Raw genomic sequence first — 21,106 nt, forward strand, 5'->3', positions numbered from 1 at the left:
TGGAGAGGTTTTCGCTATAGGGCACATACGAGAGACAGAGAGACAGAAAGCGAGAAATCACCCCCCAGGGGGGATGGCCACATTGCAATCCCTTCTCCTCCGTTCTCCTCTCCGGATCTTGGGCACGCATGCACACGTGCCCGGCGTGAGTCTTAAGCCACCGGGTCTGGGAATCAAACCGCAGTCGACTACTGCTGGTTCCCTCCCACATAATTCGTAAGCCATTGGGTCCCATGATGTCAGCCATGTGGGATTTAACTGTCCACATCACCAGCTGGCCCCCTTTCTTTACTTCTTAAAATCAAACATTTTTACTCAGAAGTCCACTTTTAGGAATTTATTCTGCCAAAATGACTGTACAGGTACACAAATATGTATGTACAAGGTTGTTCACCGATATTTAAAAACGACCTCAACAGAAACAACCAAATGTCCTCCAAAGGGCCTGGGCAAATTATGACGTGTGTCCATCTCTTGGAATACTACTAGGACCATTAAGATACTGGTGGACAGTCGCTTATACAGAAATATCTCTAAAATGTATGATCACAAAACAGTTTTTGAAAAAATTGCACTTAGGGGGCCAGCAGGTGGCCTGGAGGCTGGAGGGGCTAGATCCCACATGGTTCAAGGCCTGGATCAGGCAGCTTGAAAAACACGCCAGGTGCACGTGCATTCATGCCAAAAATTCCAAGAGGAGAATGGAGGGGAAGGGATTATAGTGTGGCCATAACCCCTGGGGCCGATTTCTTGCTTTCCCTCTCTCTGTGTCTGTTTCCCAGGGATTATAGTGTGGCCATCACCCCTGGGGCGGATTTCTTGCTTTCCCTCTTTCAGTGTCTGTTTCTCTGGCAAGGGCATGTGTCCTTTAGCAAAGCAAAGCAAAACAAACAAACAAAAAACCCCTGCAGTTTTGTAAAAAGGGGAAACTATTTTAAATGTATGCTTTTGAGAAGGAAAAAAGTACTGAGGTGATAGAAATTTTGATTTTTTCTGGTCTTGCACTTATTCTTTTCTCTAGCATTTTTATGGTGCACAGGTAATGCTGATATGACAAAGACAAATAAAGAGGAAAAAGACTATTTGTTGTAAAAGGAGAATACTCTAGGAATGTTACCTTACTAATCCATTTCAAACTTTCTTCACTTTTTAATAATCTGAGGTTTCCTTTCCAGCCTAATCCCTTTAAATAAATGAAGAAAATGGCTAATACAATACTGTTGAAGTAACAATTTGCACAAGAAAAAAAGAGAGAGAGCGAGCTGAGACAAGCAAAACAAACAGGCACCAGTTTAGAGATCCAGCCGGAGAGCCAGCCAGCGATGGGTGGTGAAGGCAGCTCCATCCCACAAGGCCCATGTGTGGTTCAAGTTTTGGAGGGTGACTTGAGGAACATGCTGGGCACCTGTGCGTGTGTATGTGCATGTATGCATGTATATGTGAAGTGTGTGTGTGTGTGTGTGTGTGTGTGTGTGTCCAAAATCCCCAAAGCAGGGATTGCTGTGTGACTGTCCCCTCCTACCTCTGGGACAGTGCTAGCTCGCTCACTCTCTCCCACAAGTGGTTGTGCCTTCTAGAAAATTTTAAAAAAGAAGAAAAGTCTATCTGGAAGCAACCTTTTTGTAGCAACCTCTGAGCAAAGCAGTCTTTTTAGAAATTTGCTCCCCTGCCCCAAACTGCCTGGAGGAAGGCTAAATCCTGGTTTTCCACACCGCCACGGTGGCTCAGGCCGGCCCACCAGCCCCCACTTCTTTTCCTTTAGCATCTGCTTTCTTCCAGGAGGAGAAAGTTTATCCTGCCCTGCCTACAACTTTCAACACTGTAACCCTGCGGTCCCTGTCTTTGGCACAGGCTCAGGGCAGATCCTGGACTGCCAGTCTTCAGAGAGCAGTCTCTACGCTTAGGTACTAAAGCTGGCAGCAACTGCAAAAATCTTCCTCATGCTTTCCCCAAATGGGTGGCCGGTCTCAGTAAAATCCCTACTAGGAGGGAGTCCAAAGGCTCCCATTCCCCCTCTTTCCCAAGTCCCTATCAAGCAAACGTGACTCAAGTGCCCAAATTCCAGGAGTCTGCAAATTCTGTTGCTGCCAAGTTTAACGCTAGGAGCAACGGGCCACCATTCTGAACACTCCACACACACATCCTAGCGGTGCACCAATGGTGCGCTTAGAGTTGTGAGGGTGTAGGGTATTCGTATTTCTTAAAGATTTATTTAATTTTTAAGTTCTTATTATTTTAAATTTGCTATAGGGCACGTGTGCTCACCAGAGAGAGACAGAATTGGGCTGGGAGAAAGCGAGCTGCCAGGACTTGAACCACTATCAGCCTTGTAGGAGTTCAGTGCCTTAACCCCCATGCCAACAGCTGACCCCAAGGGATTATTATTTTTTTAAACATTTTGGCAGAAATAAAATAACCAAAAGGGCAACATTAGTAAAATAATTACCCAGCAATAAATGACCGCTGTGTAATATGCAAATTTTTATTGTAATGTCTGCTGACAAAACTTTACATGATAAGCTTTTTTTTTTTTTTTTTCAGTTTATTTGTTTATATCTTCCATGAATGAGAAAGAGAGCAAGACAGAGCAGGAGAGAGAGAGAGAAAGAGAGAGAGGGAGAGGGGCGGCGGGGGGGGGGGAACAGAGACAGCACCCCTAGCAGGGTCCTGACACGCACCCACTCCCAGCTTCCATCAGCCCCAGAGCACGGCACATGCGTGCCTGGTGCCTGGCGTGCTCAGGGAGGTCTCCAGATGTGAGTGTGGAACCTTCCCACTGGGCTGCCTGACAGCGCCACGTCTTACCCCCACACCACCATCTGGTCACACACACACACACACACACACACACACACACTAACACACTGGATCCAGTGTTGTCTTGACCAAGTCTCCTGAGGGAAAGTATCGGGTTACAGATGAGGAAACAAACACTGAGATAGGAACCCACTTGCTAAGACCACGGAGCGGACGAAGCAGCACGCTCACAACTCACGCCCCACGCTGCGCGCTGCAGGGCCAGCTGGGGGGTCCACGCCTCCTCCACACGAGCATCACATCTCCTGCATCCCTTTCCTATTGTTCTTTTACTTCTTCCATGAGGAAGAGAGTCAGAGAAAGGGAGGCATAGACAGAGGGACAGCACCTCCAGATAGTGTCTTTCCTTTTTTCCCTAGAGGCATGTGTACTTGCCAGAGAGAAACAGAACAGAGAGAGAGGAGAAAGCATCCCCCCACCACCACTCCAAGGAGAATGGTCATTCCACAGCCCTCCTCTTTCATCTTTCCCCCCTTCTGGGATTTTGGGCATGCGTGTACATGGGCCAGGTAGTGTATCTCAAGTCACTAGGTCTGGGAATCAACCACGCAGTGGGGCACGTAGGATCCAGCTGCCTTAACCACTAGGCCACAGAGCTGGTTCACCTCCTTTTTTTTTTCCTTGAGGAATTTTTTGCTATAGGGCATGTGCACTTGCCGAACAGAGAGAGAGAGAGAGAGACAGAAAACCGAGAAATCACCCCTCGGGGGGATGGCCACACCACAATCCCTTCTCCTCCATTCTCCTCACGGGATCTTGGGTATACACGCACATAGGCCTGGGTCTGGGACTCGAACCATGGTTAGCTATGTGGGAGTCCAGCAATGTAACCATTATGCTATCTGTTGGTGCCATCTGTGGTTTTTTATTCATGATAGAGATCACACATGTAGGAGTGAGAGTGAGAGAGAGAAGCACCCTTGCCAGGGTCATGCCACGATGCGATCTCCTTTCTCATGTGCACATGCATGTTTCAGGTAGACTGGGCCAAGGATCCCAACCCTGGTTAGCCATGTGGCTTCTAGCACCGTAGTCTGCTATGCTATCAACTATGCCACCCAGGTGGGGCTCCCCAGTGTCCTGATTCTGTGATCCACCCTCAGCCCATGCTGTCTGCTGATCATGGGCATATGCATGCCCAGCGTTCTTAAGGGAAGTCTCTGGACACAGACTCAGAAACTTCCCCTGTGGGTAAGCCATGCAGAACTTAGAGTCTGACCAGCTGTGCCACTGTCTGGTGCCCCATTCTTAATAATGACAGCAGAGTGATGTTTCAAAATGTGCTCATCTATGAGACCTTCTGACTATTTTCCTGTCCTACTCCATAAAACCAGGTTTTCTTCAGTCTTTACTAGCTGGCTGACTTTCGTTCCTTCCACATGGCATTCTAAGTGTTTTTTTCTGTCTACCCTTTGGCTAAAAAATCAGAAGATCTCTATTATAATCTTGCTTAAGACTTTTAATCATAAAAACACAAGACTATTTAATAGAGAGTTACCAGGCAAGGTGTTGGGAGATGGGGCAAAAGAACAGGAAGCTGAGACACTTGACAGAACTTTCTTAGTCTCAGGCATGTCATCCCATCTGTGTCGGTTTCAGGGACAGCAAAACGAGGGGGGTGAAACTAGTAACAGATGGTCTTACATGTTATTTCTATTTGAGGGAATTAATCAAATAATGAATCTTGAACAGATGGGACATAAATTCATGTAACAAAAGAAATATACAAAATAAACGTAAGTATCCATTGTTTTGGTTATATTTATAAGGTGAACCCAATCTCTCAAAATAAGAATACTTCCAAGTGATAATTTAATTATTTTACAAAAATTATCTTTGCCCTGGTGATTTAAGGTGCTGGACTCCCACGTGATTGAGTGTAGTTCGAGTCCCAGACAGTTCTTGAAAATCACCCCAGGCTCATGTGCATGTGTGCCCAAAAGCCTAGATGAAGAATGGAGAAGGGACTTCGGTGTGGCTCTTCTTCCTGGAGGGTGATTTTTCACTTTCCCTGCCACTGTCTCTCTGGCAAGCACATGTACTCTATAACAAAAACCTTAAACAGAAAGAAATCATATTATAGGCCAGTAAATGGTGTGGAGGTTAGGATGGCTGGCTGGATCCCACATGGCTGACTGTGGTTTGAGTACTAGACCCAGTGGCTTATAAAAGCATGCCAGGCATGTGTGTGTGCATGCCTAAAAAATACTGAGAGGAGAACGGAGGCAAAGGGATAGCAGCCTGGCCAACCCCCAATGGAGTGATTTCTCACTTTCCCTCTCTCGTAACTGCATGTGCCCTAGAGCAAGCAAAAACAAAACAAAAAGAAGAAATAAAGAAAAAAGACGAGAATCTCAGTTTTCAGCACCAACGGCACACCTCACAGAGTTTACCTGCATCTCCAAGAGGAATCAACAACTAGACAGTAAAGTCTGATTAAACCCAGGATGTGGGTGACGTCATCTCATCGCCCATCTCTTCCTCAGCTTTGATTTCGGGGATACATCTGAAGCTGCTACTAGACCCTGAGAGGACAGCAGGTACAGGGACAGAGCCCTGGGACTGCAGGTCAAAGCCCTGGGCTCTGGCCCTGCCGCCCCTCCAACCCGTGTGACCTTGGGCGTGTTACATAACCTCTCTGGGCTGCCGCTCAGTGTGCGTTAACAGAGGGCAGGGCCTCTCTTGTCTCTTTCAGCCCTAAAATTGCATATGGTTTCCACTCTTCTTCGCCCACGCCTCTCACATTGGCCTCAGCGCACTGGCCTCTCCTCGTTCCACAGCGGCACCACTTGGAATGTGAGGGCTTTCTGAACTCCCCCAGTTGCTCATTTCCTCTCCAAGAGCCCAGGGCATTGGGCACTCACCACTGTTATGGAGTCTGCGACAACACACACAATTTAACCATCCATTTCCCTGTTATTCCTTGAACTTTTTTTTTTTTTGCTTGCTATGGGGCATGTACAGACACCAGAGAGACTGCTTGCCTACTGTCTTTATTTCTCCCCCAAGTTTTCTTATAGGGCATGTATGCTTGCCAGAGAGAGAGGGAAAGTAAGGAATCCCCCCCCCCCCCGCCCGAGGGAGAGGGCCACACCCCAATCCTTTTGCATCCATTCTCCTCTTGGGATTTTGGGCACACATGCACATGCAGCTGGTGTGAGTTTTAAGCTGCCATGTCTGGGACTCAAACTGCGGGCAACCACATGGGAGTCCAGTGACATAACCATTACACCAAGTGCTCATCCCAGTTTTCTGCCAGGGCCTGGACTTGAACTGTGCAGGCAGCCACGTGGGATCCAGTTCCTTAACCTCCACACTACCTGCTGACCCGCCTACAGTGAAATCGCAACTTCTCCTGGGCATTTCTCCAGTCCTTAATTTCACCTTTCAGATAGCAATATAAAGGAACACTTGCGGTTTACCTTTTTCTTAAAAGCTGATTTATTTCTTCCATAAGAGAACTAAAGAGTGAGAGAGCGAGCACCTCCAACAGGGTCTTGGTGCCAGAATCCTACATTTCACCCCTCCACACACACTTGAACACCTCTAAAATGAACAGCATGTCAAGTTTAAGTAGCATTTTCTTTCCAATAGTACATAAAATTATGCAATGCCTTAAAATAGGTGGTAGTTTAGATTCAATGAAATGGAATATATTTCAGCTCATCTCCTTTCAATTTACGATCAGAGGGAAAGGGATTTATTTTTATTTTATTTTATTATTATTATTTTTTGCTATAGGGTATGTGCACTCACTAGACAGAGAGGGAAAATGAGATATCACCCCCCAGGGGGGATGGCCACGCCACAATCCCTTCTCCTCCATTCTGGATTTTGGGCGCACACACACACACTCACAGGCCCAGTGTGATTTTCCAAGCTGCCAAGTCCAGACTCAAACCGTGAAGTTGGCCGTGTGGGATCCAGTCTCCTTAACCTCTGCGCCACCTGCTGGCCTGCGGGAAGGGGACACTGGGTAGCCTGGTGCTGGGCCTGCTGCGGAGGCTCACATACAAAGGCGTCTTTCTACCCGCACAGTCACAGCCCACAGATGCCGGCATGCTTGGATTTCTCAGGAAATATCAAACTGAGATCTGAGGCCAGGGGGGCATGCCAGATCGCTGAACCCCCACCCAGACACGCCTGCAACCTCCCAGGACCACGCTTTCAACCCCTTCTGTTGCACCTCTTTAACACCCTCAGGTCCACATGAAAGGAAATGCCCTAGGAGTTGCCTCTTCCTAGCCCACCTGGATTTCCCGCCTTTCCTTGTCAACCTCTTGCTTTTACAGAAACCTGGGATCCCCTCAGAGCAATATTCCTCCTCTGTTGATGGAACAGTATGCAAAAATAATTGAGGCAATGACCTGGGAAGGAAACAGCACAGCTTCTTGAGACAGTAAGTCCTAAGAAGCGAGGTCTCGGAGCTGCACCAGCATGGCCAGCCTGGAGCAGTCTGGCTAATCTCAGAAGAGCAGTACCTTATAAGTACCTTATATTTTTTTCTCTAAAGCTTTAACTACCTCCCAACTCTTTTTTTTTTTTTTAGAGGTTTTCGCTATAGGGCACGTGTGCTCGCCAGACAGACAGAGAGATAGAAAGCGAGAAATCACCCCCCGGGGTGATGGCCACGCCGCAATCCCTTCTCCTCCACTCTCCTCTTGGGATCTTGGGCACACATGCACACGCACCTGGCGTGAGTTTTAAGCCACCGGGTCTGGGACGTGAACCGCGGTCGACTACATGGGAGTCCAGTGACATAGCCATTACGCTAACTGCTGGTCCCCTACCTCCCAACTCTTGAAGAAATATGGCCCTCTACTTATTTCCCTCTTGCGTCTACTAGGCTGTCAAGAAAGTCGTGCCGTGATTCTCTGTGCAAAATGTGTCACGACTTTCCTGATCGCCCCACACTCTTCTCATCTTATTTGCTCCTGCCTACCCATTTATCTTCAAACACACACAGACATCCTGATTTTTAAAAGTAAACACATGGGAGCCAGCAGGTGGCACAGTGGTTAAGGTGGCTGGATCCCACATGGCTGGTCTCGGTTCGAGTCATGGATCCCATGGCTTGAGCTCAAGCCAGGTGCATGTGCATGAGTGCCCAAGACGCCAAGAGGAGAATGGAGAAAGGATTACAATGTGGCCATCCCCCCGGGAGGTGATTTCTCACTTTCCCTCTGTCTCTTTGTCTCTTTCCTGCAAGCACATGAGCACCCTATGGCAAAAAGCCTAAAAAAAAAAAAAAAAAAAAAAAAAGTAAACACATGGAGGGCCAGTCAGTGACATGGTGGATATGGCCAATTGCATGGTTCAAGTCCTCGACCCAGCAGTTTGAAAAATATGCCAGGCATGTGTGTGTGAGCACCCGAAATCTGGCAGAAAGTAGAGGTGAAGGGACTGCAGTGTGGCCATTCCCCCAGAAGGTGACTGATTACTTCTCTTGCTCTCCCTCTCTCCTCATTCTGTCTCCCTCCCTGATGAACGAACACATGTGCCCCATAGTGTATGTTTTAAAAATTTAAAAAAAAAAGAAACAGGAAAGTAAATGCATGGAAACTTTGTTCAGCGCTGTGCCCTCTTCAGCTACAGCCACATCCCTTTCATGTTTTTCACAGAGTCCTGTAAGAGTGGACTGCATGGTCCCCCTCTGTGACCTCCTTCCCCAGGTGTCCTTCTTAATCGTTGGCAGTGAATTCTGTACCCTCGCTCTACTAGGGCAACTGTCCTGCAGTCACCCAGTAACTTCTTCCACAGATCCATGCCATGTCCTTGCTGTCCCTGTGGCAGTTTCAAGTGCTGGCCATTCTTTAAATTCTCGGATTTCCTCCTGACCTCCTCCAATGCTCATGACCATCCCTCTTCTGGTCTCCCTCCTCCTGCCCACATCTGTGGGCATCTCCTGGGCTCAGTCCTCAGACTCAGCCCTTTTCCCAGTCGTTCCGCTCCTCAGGGAAGTCACCTGCTCCCAGTTTCAAGGGTTACCTCTAAGAGGATGACTCACGGTGAACAAGCCCAGCTCTGACTCCTTCCTCGGACCCAGTCCAAACTCCTATGTACGCCCACGATTTCCAGAACTCTTGCTGAATGCCTGAGGCGTTCTTCATCACCTTCCTCCCCCATCTTTGTCACCACCACTCTGCTGAGCTCCGCCAGTTTCCCCAACCAGAAATGGCACCCTGCTTCTCTCTGCCTACCTCAGCCCCTTATTCCTTTACGTTTTAGCCAAGTTCAAATAGCTCCCTGAAGTCTTTTCCAGTAGCTCAAGTAAAAACTGATCTTTTTTTTTGAGAGGTTTTTCGCTATAGGGCGTGTGCGCTCGCCAGACAGAGAGAGACATAGAGACAGAAAGCGAGAAATCACCCCCCAGGGGGGATGGTCATGCCACAATCCCTTCTCCTCCATTCTCCTGTCGGGATCTTGGGCACATACGCACACGCGCCCGGCGTGAGTTTTAAGCCACCGGGTCAGGGACGCGAACCGCGGTCGACTACGTGGGAGTCCAGCAACATAGCCATTACGCTAACTGCTGGTTCCCGTAAAAACTGATCTTTAGAGATAGCAGGTGATGTGGAGGTTAGGGCAGCTGGATCCTCCGTGACCAACTGTGCAGTTCGAGTCCCAGAGAATGGAGGAGGGAGTGTGATGTGGCCATTTCCCCTGGGGGTGATTTCTACCTTCCCCTTCCTGTCTCCAGTGAGTGCATGTGCCCTACAGCAAGAACTAAGACAAAAAACAAAACTGATCTTTGTCCCTTCTGACCGTCCACAGCGTTTACTCTCTAGGTTTCATATTGTGTACTTTAACTGTTCTTATTTTTATGTTTTATCTCCTTACTGATCTGCAAACACCTGTGAGTGTTGGGGTTGGTTGCCACCCCCAACACTTGCTACAGTGTCAAGTACAGACACTGGTTAATAAAGACCTGTGGAAAGCCGGGCCCCAAGGTGTGGAAGTTAGAGCAGCTGGATCCCACGTGGTTGACTGCGCTTTCAAAATAAAAACCGAGGCTTTGTGTACATCCAAAATCCCGACAGGAGAGGAATGGAGGACAGGGGACTATGGCATGACCATGGCGTACCAGGGGAGCTTTCTCCATCTCCCTGGCTCTCTCGTTCTCTCTCTAGTGAGCACACACACCTTTAGCAAATAATATAAGTAAATGAATAAACATATGTTGAATTGCATTCAAAAGGAATATAAAAGGGCCAGCGGGTGGTGTGATGGTTAAGGGCTGGATCCTACATGGCTGATTGTGTGGTTCGAGTCCTGGACTGGGGGCTTGAAAATCACACTGAGACAAGAAACATGAGAAACCAAGAAAATATCTCTCCCCTAAGGGAAAAGAACAATCGCTCATCATCCACAGACGGTACAGTGGAACTCGTGGAAATGTCTGACAGAGATTTCAGAACATTCGTAGTGACAAAACTAAATGAGATGCCAGTGTTGAGAGATAATGAACTCCAGAAGATGCAGGAGAAAAGAGACAATGAGGTGCTGAGGTTCTTCTATGATCTGAAAGGGGAAATACACACCATAAAAAGGAATCAAATGGAGCTATTAGAGATGAAGGCTGCCATTCAGAAAATCAAACCCTCCCTTGAAAGTATTAAAAGCAGAGGGAACAGCAGTTAGCATAATGGCTATGTTGCTGGACCCCCACGTAGTCGACCGCGGTTCACATCCCGGACCTGGTGACTTAAAACTCATGCCAGGCGCATGTGCGTGCGTGCCCAAGATCCGGAGAGGAGAATGGAGGAGAAGGAATTGTGGCGTGGCCATCCTCCCTGGGGGGTGATTTCTCGCTTTCTGTCTCTCTGTCTCTCTCTGTCTGGCGAGCACTCGTGCCCTATAGCGAAAACTTCTCCAAAACAAAAACAAAAACAAAAAATCAGACTTGTTGATAATATAAGGTTCCTTCTAGTAATAATGTAAGAGGATTCTATGTTATAGCCTTCCAACCCCAAACTTGTAGCCTCAACTTTCACCTAGGTTTCTTTCTAGGTTTTTCATCTTATTAAAGTTTATTTAAGTGGGGGGGACACACTGTTAGCAGGGACTCATGCCATGATCCCTCCTGGCTAACCAGATCGCAAGCATGTGTACATGCACAGGCACGTACAGGTCAACCTGGGAACTGAACCCTGATCTTCCACACGGCTTCCAGCACAGCAGAGCACTGCACCACCTTTGAACCATTGTGGCTGGGCCCAGTTCTAGTTTTGTAGTTCTCTCTGTAAGAGTTCTTTATTTAGATAGTCTAACCCCACTTAAATTCACACAGGTTACATGGAGTTACAAACACCAGTTCCCCTCCCCGTCATACTTCATGTTGTTTGCTATCGCAAAACCTTAGTGCTAGCACTTGATCTGGTAATAACAGCGTAGCTATACTCACAAGGTATTAACCTCTCTACTGATACTATTAACAACTCCGGGCAAGATATTTCTTTCTTTCTTTTCTTTTTCTTTAAAGAGAGTGATTTTTGCTATAGGGTACATGTGCTTGCTGGAGAGACAGAGACAGACAGAGAGACAGAAAGCAAAAAATCACCCCCCAGTGGGGATGGTCACATTGCAATCCCTTTTTCTCCCTTCTCCTCTAGGGATTTTGGGCACACACACACGTGCCCAGTATGAGTATTAAGCCACCGGGTCTGGGACTCGAACCATGGTCAACTATGTAGGAGTCCAGCGACATAACCATTACTCCATCTGCTGATCCTGGGTGAGATATTTCTAACAATAACTATAAACAGGAAAAAAAGAGTCAAAAGCAGGCAGAACCTGGAGGGGGCTTGACTCAATACAAGGGAAGCAAACTAGGCAAAACCCATACCTATCTAGCTTTTCCCCAGGGCGATCCCTCCCTTTAGCCTGCAAAGGACCAGAGCAAACACAGTGAGCCAACAGATAGGGATCTTCGTAGGCTGAGGAGCCACAACTTTGAGTATGGGGCTTTGAAGGGGCTACATATTAGGGGGAGATCTTGTAAAAGAGGAAGCCACTGGGCTAGTCACTGGCATGCTGGATAGGGCAGCTAGATCCTACATGGCCAGCTGCATGATTCAAAACCCAGACCTGGAGGCCTGGAACACACACCGGGTATGTGTGTGTACATGTCCAAACTCTGGAGAAGAAAATGGAGAAGGGATTACAACAAGGTCATCCCCTCAGGGGATGCTTTCTCCTTTCCCTCTCTCTCTGGCAAGTGCATGTGCCCTATAAAAATTAAAAAATAAGAAAGGAAGCCATGGAAAGGAGAACCGAAAATCTGTGTAGAAATTTCCCTCAAATCCTGGACCTGGGCATACTAGCGATGAGATTCGGAGGAACCAGCAGAAAATAGAACAGCTGGAGGCCAAGGAGCCCGGAGGATGTTCAGCACCTACTTGGAGCTGGGAAGACCGATTTGAAACTGGAGTCCCTCCAAGTTAGGACAGTCAATAAACACTTCCCGTTTTCCATGAAACCTCAGAAGAGCTAAACTTTAGGAGGAGGGACCACCTCCTAGGATTAGGAGCTGCACCTAGGACTATGGACAAAACCATGACAGACCTGCCCTAACGAACCTCAGGTGGAGGCCTCCCCAGGGCAATGTTCTCACAAGGCAGGTGGGAAAAAAGCCTGGTAGAAAGACTTGTTCTCTAGCCTGAGACTGGAGGGGGGCAGCCGCTGGCCAGGCTGTTTCTCATGCGGAGTAGAGGCTGGGAGAAGAGAGGAAGTGATGGGGCATTCTACTTGGGCAGTTAACCCTGAGGTGTTTCCAGGTTCAAGGTGTCTGCAGATGGCGAGTGAGCGGTTTGGGAGATGGGACCATAAAGTGACAGTCTGATGGGCAACTTGTAAAGGGGAAGGGAAGTGTGTAGATAAAACACACAGAAATCACAATTTCTGAGCACCTACTATGTTCCAGCCCGTGAGTGTTTTTATTTATCCTATCTCACTGCGAGACAGGTATTACCGACTTCACTTTACAACCAGGGAATCCAAAGCTCAGAGAGGTTAAGTATTGTCTGAAGGTACACCGTTCGCAAACAGTGAGGAGACGTGAACTCAAGACCCGCCAACTCAGCAGGCTCGTTTCCCTTCTGTAATCCCAGGTTTCCGCATAACACCCAGGAGGGGCGGAGACTTGCGTTGTCAAACAACAGAGAATGTTAGAAAGCAGCCGGTTTCTAGCACAAACTGAAACAATATTACAGGTCAAAGAGGCTATTAGTAGGAAAAGGGATGACAACTGAGCTAAATGGCGTGGTGGATAGGGGCGCTGGATTCCCACATGGTCGACGGCGGTTCGAGTCTGAGACCTGGTGGCTTGCTTTCTCACTTTCCCTCTCTCTCTCTCTCTCTGTGTCTTTCTGGTCAAATTAAAATAAATAAATAAATAAATAAAATGAATGAATAAAAAAAAAAGTTAAGCCCTCCAACATTAAGAGAGAGAAATGGAAATTGTGAAAATGGAGCCGCACTCAGGTGGAACTGAGCTGGTTTCAGGGCGATCAGAGGGCACGTTACGACACTGCGAGAAAGGTCTGACTCCTGTTAAGTGCAGCAGAATAAACAGGCTGATTACAGTTAGGAGGGCGGCTAACAATAAGGAACTGAGATAGGAAACAAAGTTCACTGAGGACCGGGCTGGGGGAAGGGAGCAGGAACAATGCCTGTACCGACTGAAGCACCAGAAGGATTTTAGAAGTTACCCAGCTCCTACCAGCCCTCCCATTTCAGAAGAAAAAAAAACTGCAACAAGAAAAAAAAGGCTGGCTGCTCAATACCCCAGCTTCCCAGCCAGAGCCGGTTGGGCTTCATTTTTATCTCTGTAAGTGTAGCCAGGAGCCTGCTCTGCCCCAAATTCCAGCTAAAGCCCACCACCAGATAAACCACCCGCAGTTCCAGGATCTTTTCAGTCCTGAAGGCCCCCAGGACAAATCTAACCAGCCAGCATGATCTGAAGGAGAAATCTCGCCTAGGAAGGGCTTTCCAGACAGGTCATGCTCTGACTCCAACCCTTACCCTCTGGGCACAGCCTAGACTCCCCCATGTTGGTCAAAACCAAAACTACTACTTGTTCACAGGAACAACACAGAACATAGAAATAAAAGTTGAATAGGGAATACAATAATTCTAAAACACCACCACAGGAAGAAAGTTCATTTCAGAGGACTGCAAAGAGAAGCTACAATGAGAAAGAATTCATGTCTACATGACACGACCATCCCCAAGATTCCCCTCTCACGGGTCGCTTAGTTAAGGCTCAGTGAGGTAAAGTGATGTGAATACCTGCGTACGAAGCACCAGGAAGAATAGAAATAATCTGAATTCCACAGAAAGCGCTTCTCATTCATTTAAGACTCCTGAATGTCCAGGAATGACTTCTTTTCCACTAATGTGTAAAGAAGTGCGGGGACTGAGAGAAAGAACCATGCCAGGAAAATAACTTGAGCCTGGTGCCCGATAATGAACTTACTGTCCACACAGGACAACAACAAAAAAAGAAAGAATAGAAAGATATTTGAAATTAGCGACACCTGATGACAAAGCCCAGGCACATAAAGGAAGATTCCATGAAACATCACCTAGTTTGAAAGCCTCGTACGTGTGTATACCATTACACATAATTTTGCTCTGTAAAATCCTCCCCAAAGAATGAACTCTGGGGTTGTTTGCACTCAAGGCGCCCTGATAACAACTTGGGGCGAGTTCTTTAAGTATGTGAATGCTCCTGGTACCTGGTACGGCCACCCTTTTCATCTGTTTTTCATGGGCTATCTGACTGAGCTCCTACCTCGGGTTTTCTTCCTGTTTTGCACGAACTCCGAGCGCCTCAAGGTGCTGGGTGCGGTGCGGCGCAGGCAACTGTTCCTTCTCCAAGTCTCTGGGCCGTGTGGTCTTCCCGCTTCTCCTGAATGCCGGGTGTTCTCTAATGAACAGCTCTGAGAAATCCCAGTATCTCGTTCTCCTTGGTCTACGTGAGACCCCCGATTCTGCAGACCATCCGCCATGAGCCCTCCGTCCCCAAGTGCCACCATTCCTGGTTTGTCAATGCCATTGTACTCCAAGTACTCCATGTGATGAGGAGAGTCTGTTCCTCTGGAATTACGAGGTTTACTCTCACAACTGGCCAACATGGTCTCACAGCCTTTATTTTCTGAATCAAAATGATCCCGATCCATGGTGTGAGTCCTTGCTTTGGGATAGATTTCATCATTTTGATAAGCGTTTCTGTCCCCTTTACGGTATTTGCTAAATTCTCCACCTTCATTGAAACCATTCAAATCTGAAAAGTCCACAGACTGTCCATTAGTGTAATTCCCGGGAGCGTGATACAAATCGTTGAAGTCTCTATAATAAAAATTAATTTCTTCACAATCCTCAGCAGTATAATTAAAATTCCTGTGGTCCATGTACCAGTTTTGAGGTTGACCTAAATTCCCCAAAGAATTATCCAAACTCCTGGAGCCAGTCCACTGTTGAGGTTTTATAGAGTCCTCAGGATTATAATTCAGATTCTTATAATCCACATAGCCATTCAGCTTCCCACACCCCCCAGCCTCCCAGGTCACACGTGGGCTTCCTGTAAGCCAATCTTCCTTGGTCACAGGGCTCAGGGCCCCGTAATCTACAGAACCTGGGCCCCCACAGCCATCACAGGCCCCATGGTCTGTACGGTCCTTCGGATTTCCATTCGCTTCCCCGGAGTCCACACAGCTTAGTTCCGTCTGCTCCAAATCCCAGTACCCACAGTCGCGTTTCCTGTAGGGCCGATTCTGTGCCTTTGCCTGGTATCTGGAATCCAAGTCATTTTCTCTGTAAAGTCCACCCGGCATTGTAAAATTCCTTTTTTGTGGATTCCTACAGTCTTCATGCTCCCAACTGGAACCCCAGGACCCTTTCTTTGCTTCTTTTTCTTTTCTGACCTTCTGGGTTTCATACATAGTCCATGTGCTTTAAAGACGGGCTTTCCTTCTCTTTTCCATGGGCTCGGCCGGGCTGTGCACAGGTGCAGTGTAGCCTAAGGCTGGATCTGTCCTGCTCACTAAGTCTCCTGTTCTTCTTGTTGCTCCAGTCCGGGGCGTGGGGAGATGTGGAGGTATTTCGACCTTGGGATCCAATCAGTGAGCTACTCTATCTGCCCTGGGAGCCAGAGGGTAATTAGTAACTAGCGTTCATGTGATTGGAGTTGGCAGCTTTGTTCGGTGTTTCCCTCACGCTGGTCAAACTGGCTTGGCTGCTTTATGTGCTGGGGGAAGAAGACGCATTCTGCTGCTCTCAGAGCTCTGCAGGAAACGCAGTGAAGGAGAAACAGCCCCCTTTAAAAGCCTCAGGTAGGTCATGAATCAATCTCACCGCCTCTAATCCTTCAGTAAGCCACGGGGAGGAGGGGTAAACAAGCGCTTTCCCGTGCGGTTTAAACTAGACTTCCATTCCCTGATCTCTGCGTCTGGCTTTCTAACCCTCGGACATGTGAAAGGTCCGGACTCCCTTCCCTTGGCCCGGGCAGGGCTCCTCCTCTTGGGAGCGCTCTGCTTTTGTGGGATTCAAGTTACCAGTTCTCGCCCACTCACACCACAGCTGCTCAACTTCCCTCTGCAGACCATGAGATGTTCCACCAAAGGAAGAAAGAGTATTTCCTCTTACACTGACTGGGTGTGTAATTTTATGGTGTAAAAACTTCCCCAGAAGAATGGAGTTAGGTGGGCTTTCATTTTCCTAGATCCCCGACATGCCAGAGAAGTGTTCAAATCATTCATTCCCTAAATCTCTTTTCCCTCCAATGCATACAATATATTTAGGACTGGAGAATGAGGCTAGAAGCCAGAAAGGCTATAAAAAGCTGAATTATAAAGGGACCAGCAGTTGGTGTAATGGCTATGTCGCTGGACTTCCACGTAGTCAACTGTCATTCGAATCCTGGACCCGGTGGCTTAAACTCACACTGGGTGCGTGTGTGTGTGTGTGTGTGTGTGTGTGTGTGTGCCCAAGATCCCAAGAGGAGAATGGAGGAGAAGGGATTGCGGCGTGTCCCATCCCTCCTGGGGGGTGATTTCTCGCTTTCTGTCTCTCTGTTGAGCGCTCATGCCCTATAGCAAAAACCTCTCCAAAAAAAAAAAAGAAAAAAAAAAACCTGAATTAAAGAATATTAGATAACAATGAGATGTGAGGCATCGTCAGGGAAAAGATGGGCAAGTTCATCGCTGTCTCGCACAACACAGGGCCACAAGCCAGGAAGCAGAGCGAATGTCTCAGTGCGACAGAACAAACACAGTGACAGCAAAAGAGCGGTCTGCTCGGCGGCCGGAGGCTATGGACGCTGTGGCTGGTGAACAGGACTCCAAGGATATGCGGGATTTCTGAAGACCTTCTACATTCGGAGAACTAAGGAATGGAAACACTGGGTCGTCAGAAAAGTCATGACATTTTTCTATGCAAAAATGCATCATGACTTGTGTGCTGACCCAATAGAGTAGAGATATTAAATATGGAGAAAAGATAAGACATAAGGCTGGAGGGGCAGTTAGGGCAGCTCAGCCTGAAGGAAGCTGAACACCACGTATTTTCAAATGAAGAGTCGGGGAAGATTTCTGAGTCGGGAGTAACTGCGGAGACAGGCCTGAGTGCCGTTACTCCTTCAGTTGTCTGCTCATTTACCGACGTCCAGGAATGATGCCTTTGGAAAGAAAAGCCAGCCAGGGCAATCTGGACTACGAGGTTCGTTTAAATCCTAGAGTCCTCAGGTCAGCAGGCAGCATGGTGGTTTAGGTGCTTGATCCACATGGCTGACCACGGTTCAAAGCCTGGACCCGGCAATCTGAAAAGCATGCACGGTGTGTTTGTGCGCATGCCCCAAATCCCGAGAGCAGAATGAGAGAAGGGACTGAGGTGTAGCCATCTCTCCCTAGGCGGGCGAGGGCTCACCTCCCTCTGTCTTAGTCTTTCCATCTCTCCCTGCAAGCGCACTCACCCTATAGCAAAAACAAAACAAACAAACAAAAATCCTGAGCCCTCGGTAAAGCATAAGCCTGAGACTGGTCATGCCTCACACCCATCAGGGTTACTGCCAAAAGGGCACGTTTTCACTGACAGTAAACACGTCATGACGCTACAAAAGGATTATCGCTCTTACCATTGACCCATCCTTTCTTCCAGTGGTCTTGAGTTCATAATGTAGAGAATACGGGACAGCCCATCAGTTGCCTGCATTATTTTAAATGGACCAGTGTAAACTTTTGAACAACTTGGGGCTTGCCCTCTTCCTGTTACAGAAATCTGCTTTCCCAAATGCCATTTCTTTCTTTTTAAAATTAATTTAATTTTACTATTATTATTATTTTAATTTCACCAGAGAGAAATAAAGAAAGGGAAAATGAGAAAGCAAGTTCCACGTCCAGGACTTGAACTGCAGTCAGCCATATGGGAGTCTAGCGCCCTCACCACCATACCACCTGTTAGCCCAGTCCCAACTGCCATGTCTATGAGCACAGACTTGGGCAACTGGAAACGTGCTCACTGGCGATTCACAGTAAGCCTCGGCTCACTTTTATTTCATAAACCATTTGTATTTCACTTATGCCTCAGCCTTCCTTTCAGGCTGACACCTCAAACTTTGATCTAACCCCTATTTACGAAATAATAGAAAGACCCCTGAGGGGACCACGGCCACATGCTGTGTTAGTACATTAGGGGTGGGGCTAGCAGCTGGCGTAATGGCTATGTCGCTGGACTCCCATGTAGTTAACCGCAGATGGAGTCCCGGACCCAGTGGCTTAAACTCACACTGGGCACATGTGCATATGTGCCCAAGATCCTGAGAGGAGAATGGAGGAGAAAGGATTGTGGGGTGGCCACCCCCACCCCGGGGGGGGGGTTCTCACTTTCTGTCTCTCTGTCTCTCTCTGTCTTCCTGGAGAGCGTACATGCTCTATAGCAAACACCTCTCCACACACACACACACAAAAAAAGTTTACTGTTGGGTCAATGACTTTTCTCCCTGGGACTCCTTCTACCCATCCACACAACGAGGTAGTGGCCTCAGTGACTGCTCAGACTCTTACAGCTTCAACCACCCAGATTTGATTTTCCCTCACAACTTCTTTTTCCTGTCTTTAAACACCTCGTGTGTGACTGCTGTGCCTTTGAGATTCTCTATCAGTCGTTGCTCACCGAATCTCCAGGCTGCCAGTCCTTTGGGAGTTCCCATGAAGCTTTTGTTCATGTGTTCGCTCCCCTCTCCCTTCCTGGCCAGGAGCGAGGCAGCGGCAGCGACAGCGGCAGCGACGGCTCTGGCGGCGTCCACGTAGCTGCGTATTCCACACGCTAGTCAGCACTAGGAGGCTGATTAAAGCTTTCTGGCCGTCACCACCTTGCAAGGAGGGCATGTAGTATCCTCACTTTACCCCAGATAAAGAAGTTACCTGAGAGTTTGAGCAGTCTGTCCAAGACCACAGAAGCTAGTGCATGGCAGGGACACGACTTGAACCCAGACCTGTTTGACTTCACGGCACCAGACGAAGAGGACTGTCTGAAAATGAAGTACAGCCTTGGCTTCCCTCAAACCAAATGAACAGAGCAGTAAACTCTTCATGGTCTAATTCAGAAGTGGACAACTACCAAGCCAAGGTATTTTCCCCACTCAACACACACACCCCACCCCATCTTCGACTCCGTTCCTGGCCTTCAGACCCCGCTCCCAAGCACCCAGCACACAAACCCGCACCGCAACACCTGAGACTACCAGGACTGACCGACTCGGGAACTGACCACCCACTGCCCAAGCCTAGTACACACTGCGATTGGCTCCCATTTGGGAGCACGGAGCACCAGGAGCAACGCTGTAGTATGAATACAGGGAACACACAGACTGGGAAACAGGACACAGGGCTCCTAGAAGTTCAATTCCTGCTAATAACTCGTTGGGAGCTATGTTTAACCTCTCCGCTTGTCAGCTTTCTTGAGTGAGACGGAAGTAAGATGAGGACTGGCTTCTGTGCCACTTGCACCTCTCTGACCTTGTGTATTTCTAATCCAATTAAAACCAAAGAGTAGGGGCCAGCAGGGGCCAGCAGGTGGAGTAGTGGTTAAGGTGCTGGATTTCCACACGGTTGGCTGCAATGCGAGTCCTGGACCTGGTGGGTTTAAACTCTCACTGGGCGCGTGTGTGTCTATGCCCAAAGTCCCGGGGGTAGAATGGAGAAGGGGTGTGGCATGTCCATCACCCCAGAGGGGTGATTTCTTGCTTTCTCTGTCTCTCTGGTGAGCACATGCACCTTATAGCAAAAAGCTCACTCTAAAAAGAAAAAAAGTAAAGATTAACTTTCCTTAGCTGTTATGGAAAACAAAGTCTTTAGCAACTTAGTATCTCTGATAAAGCTGGAGTGACAAGGAAAACACACCTAATAAACCAAGTGGGAGAAGAGATAAAAAGAGGACTGAATTAGAGGTAAGAAAGAAAGTAGTTATAAAAAGATGCAGCAGCAACGATCGCTGGGTTAGTGAACAGCGGGTAAAGCGGGTAAAGCGTGAGGCTCTCCCCCACCCCTTCTGTCCTAAGGCCTCCTGGGCCTCAAAGATGCATAAATACGGAACATCTCAGCTTTATCTCAGTATCCCGCCCCACAACTGACCAAAGCTGAGAAGGAACTGCTACTTTCCAGACATGCCTGTTGGGCTAGCCTGCAGCACAGCATTTAAAATGGGCAGACAGAGCCAGATCCCACACGGCTGGCTGACCAAGGTTCGCATCCCGGCACCTTGAAAAGCACACCAGCAGGCCCGTGTGCCCAGGATCCTGACTGGATGAAGAACTGGTGGGAAAAGGGTTGCGAGTGACCAGGCCCCATGGCAGTCCCCCCCCCGCCGACCCCACACACACTATCTTTGGCATAAAATCCAACATCAAAAACATATCTACACAAGGGCTGTGGCCAAAGGAAGGGGAGGAGTGCCTTTTGTGCCTTTCTTACTAGCAGGACTGCTGGGGAAACACAGCCCGTAGAGAGCCATCTCTCTCCGGGCTCCCTCTTCCACTTTACACAATAGGAACATTCCACCAGTTCTTTCTTTGTTGCTTGTTTTTATTTTGTCTTGAGTATAAGCCAGAGAGCAAGTGCACTTGCCACAGAGAGACAGAGACAGAGACCAGAAGAGAAGATGAAAACACCCCGAATAGGGCGTGGCACACTGCAACCCTCCACGTCTCCATCTGCTGGATTCTGTGTACACATGCATGTGCCCAGTGTGTTTTCAAGCCGCTGGGGCCATGTGGGATCCGGCTCCTTTAACC

At 48.1% G+C, this 21,106-nt stretch overlaps 1 protein-coding gene across 2 annotated transcripts in view; it reads right to left on the reverse strand.

The window, feature by feature from the left end:
• Positions 1-21,106, reverse strand: part of DNMBP (dynamin binding protein) — a 99,781-nt gene that overhangs the window by 41,595 nt on the left and 37,080 nt on the right. Inside the window, exon 1 of one of the 2 annotated variants that reach the window (XM_014591157.2) lies at positions 14,612-15,976. The exons of the other annotated variant lie outside the window; for it this stretch is intronic. Coding sequence (XP_014446643.1) covers positions 14,612-15,761 — 1,150 coding nt within the window. The 5' untranslated portion in view covers positions 15,762-15,976. Of the gene's footprint in view, positions 1-14,611; positions 15,977-21,106 lie in introns of those variants that run through there. 2 annotated transcript variants of the gene reach the window in all.

Source organism: Tupaia chinensis, unplaced genomic scaffold (genome assembly GCF_000334495.1).
Source record: "Tupaia chinensis unplaced genomic scaffold, TupChi_1.0 Scaffold000539_1, whole genome shotgun sequence".
NCBI lineage: Eukaryota > Metazoa > Chordata > Mammalia > Scandentia > Tupaiidae > Tupaia > Tupaia belangeri.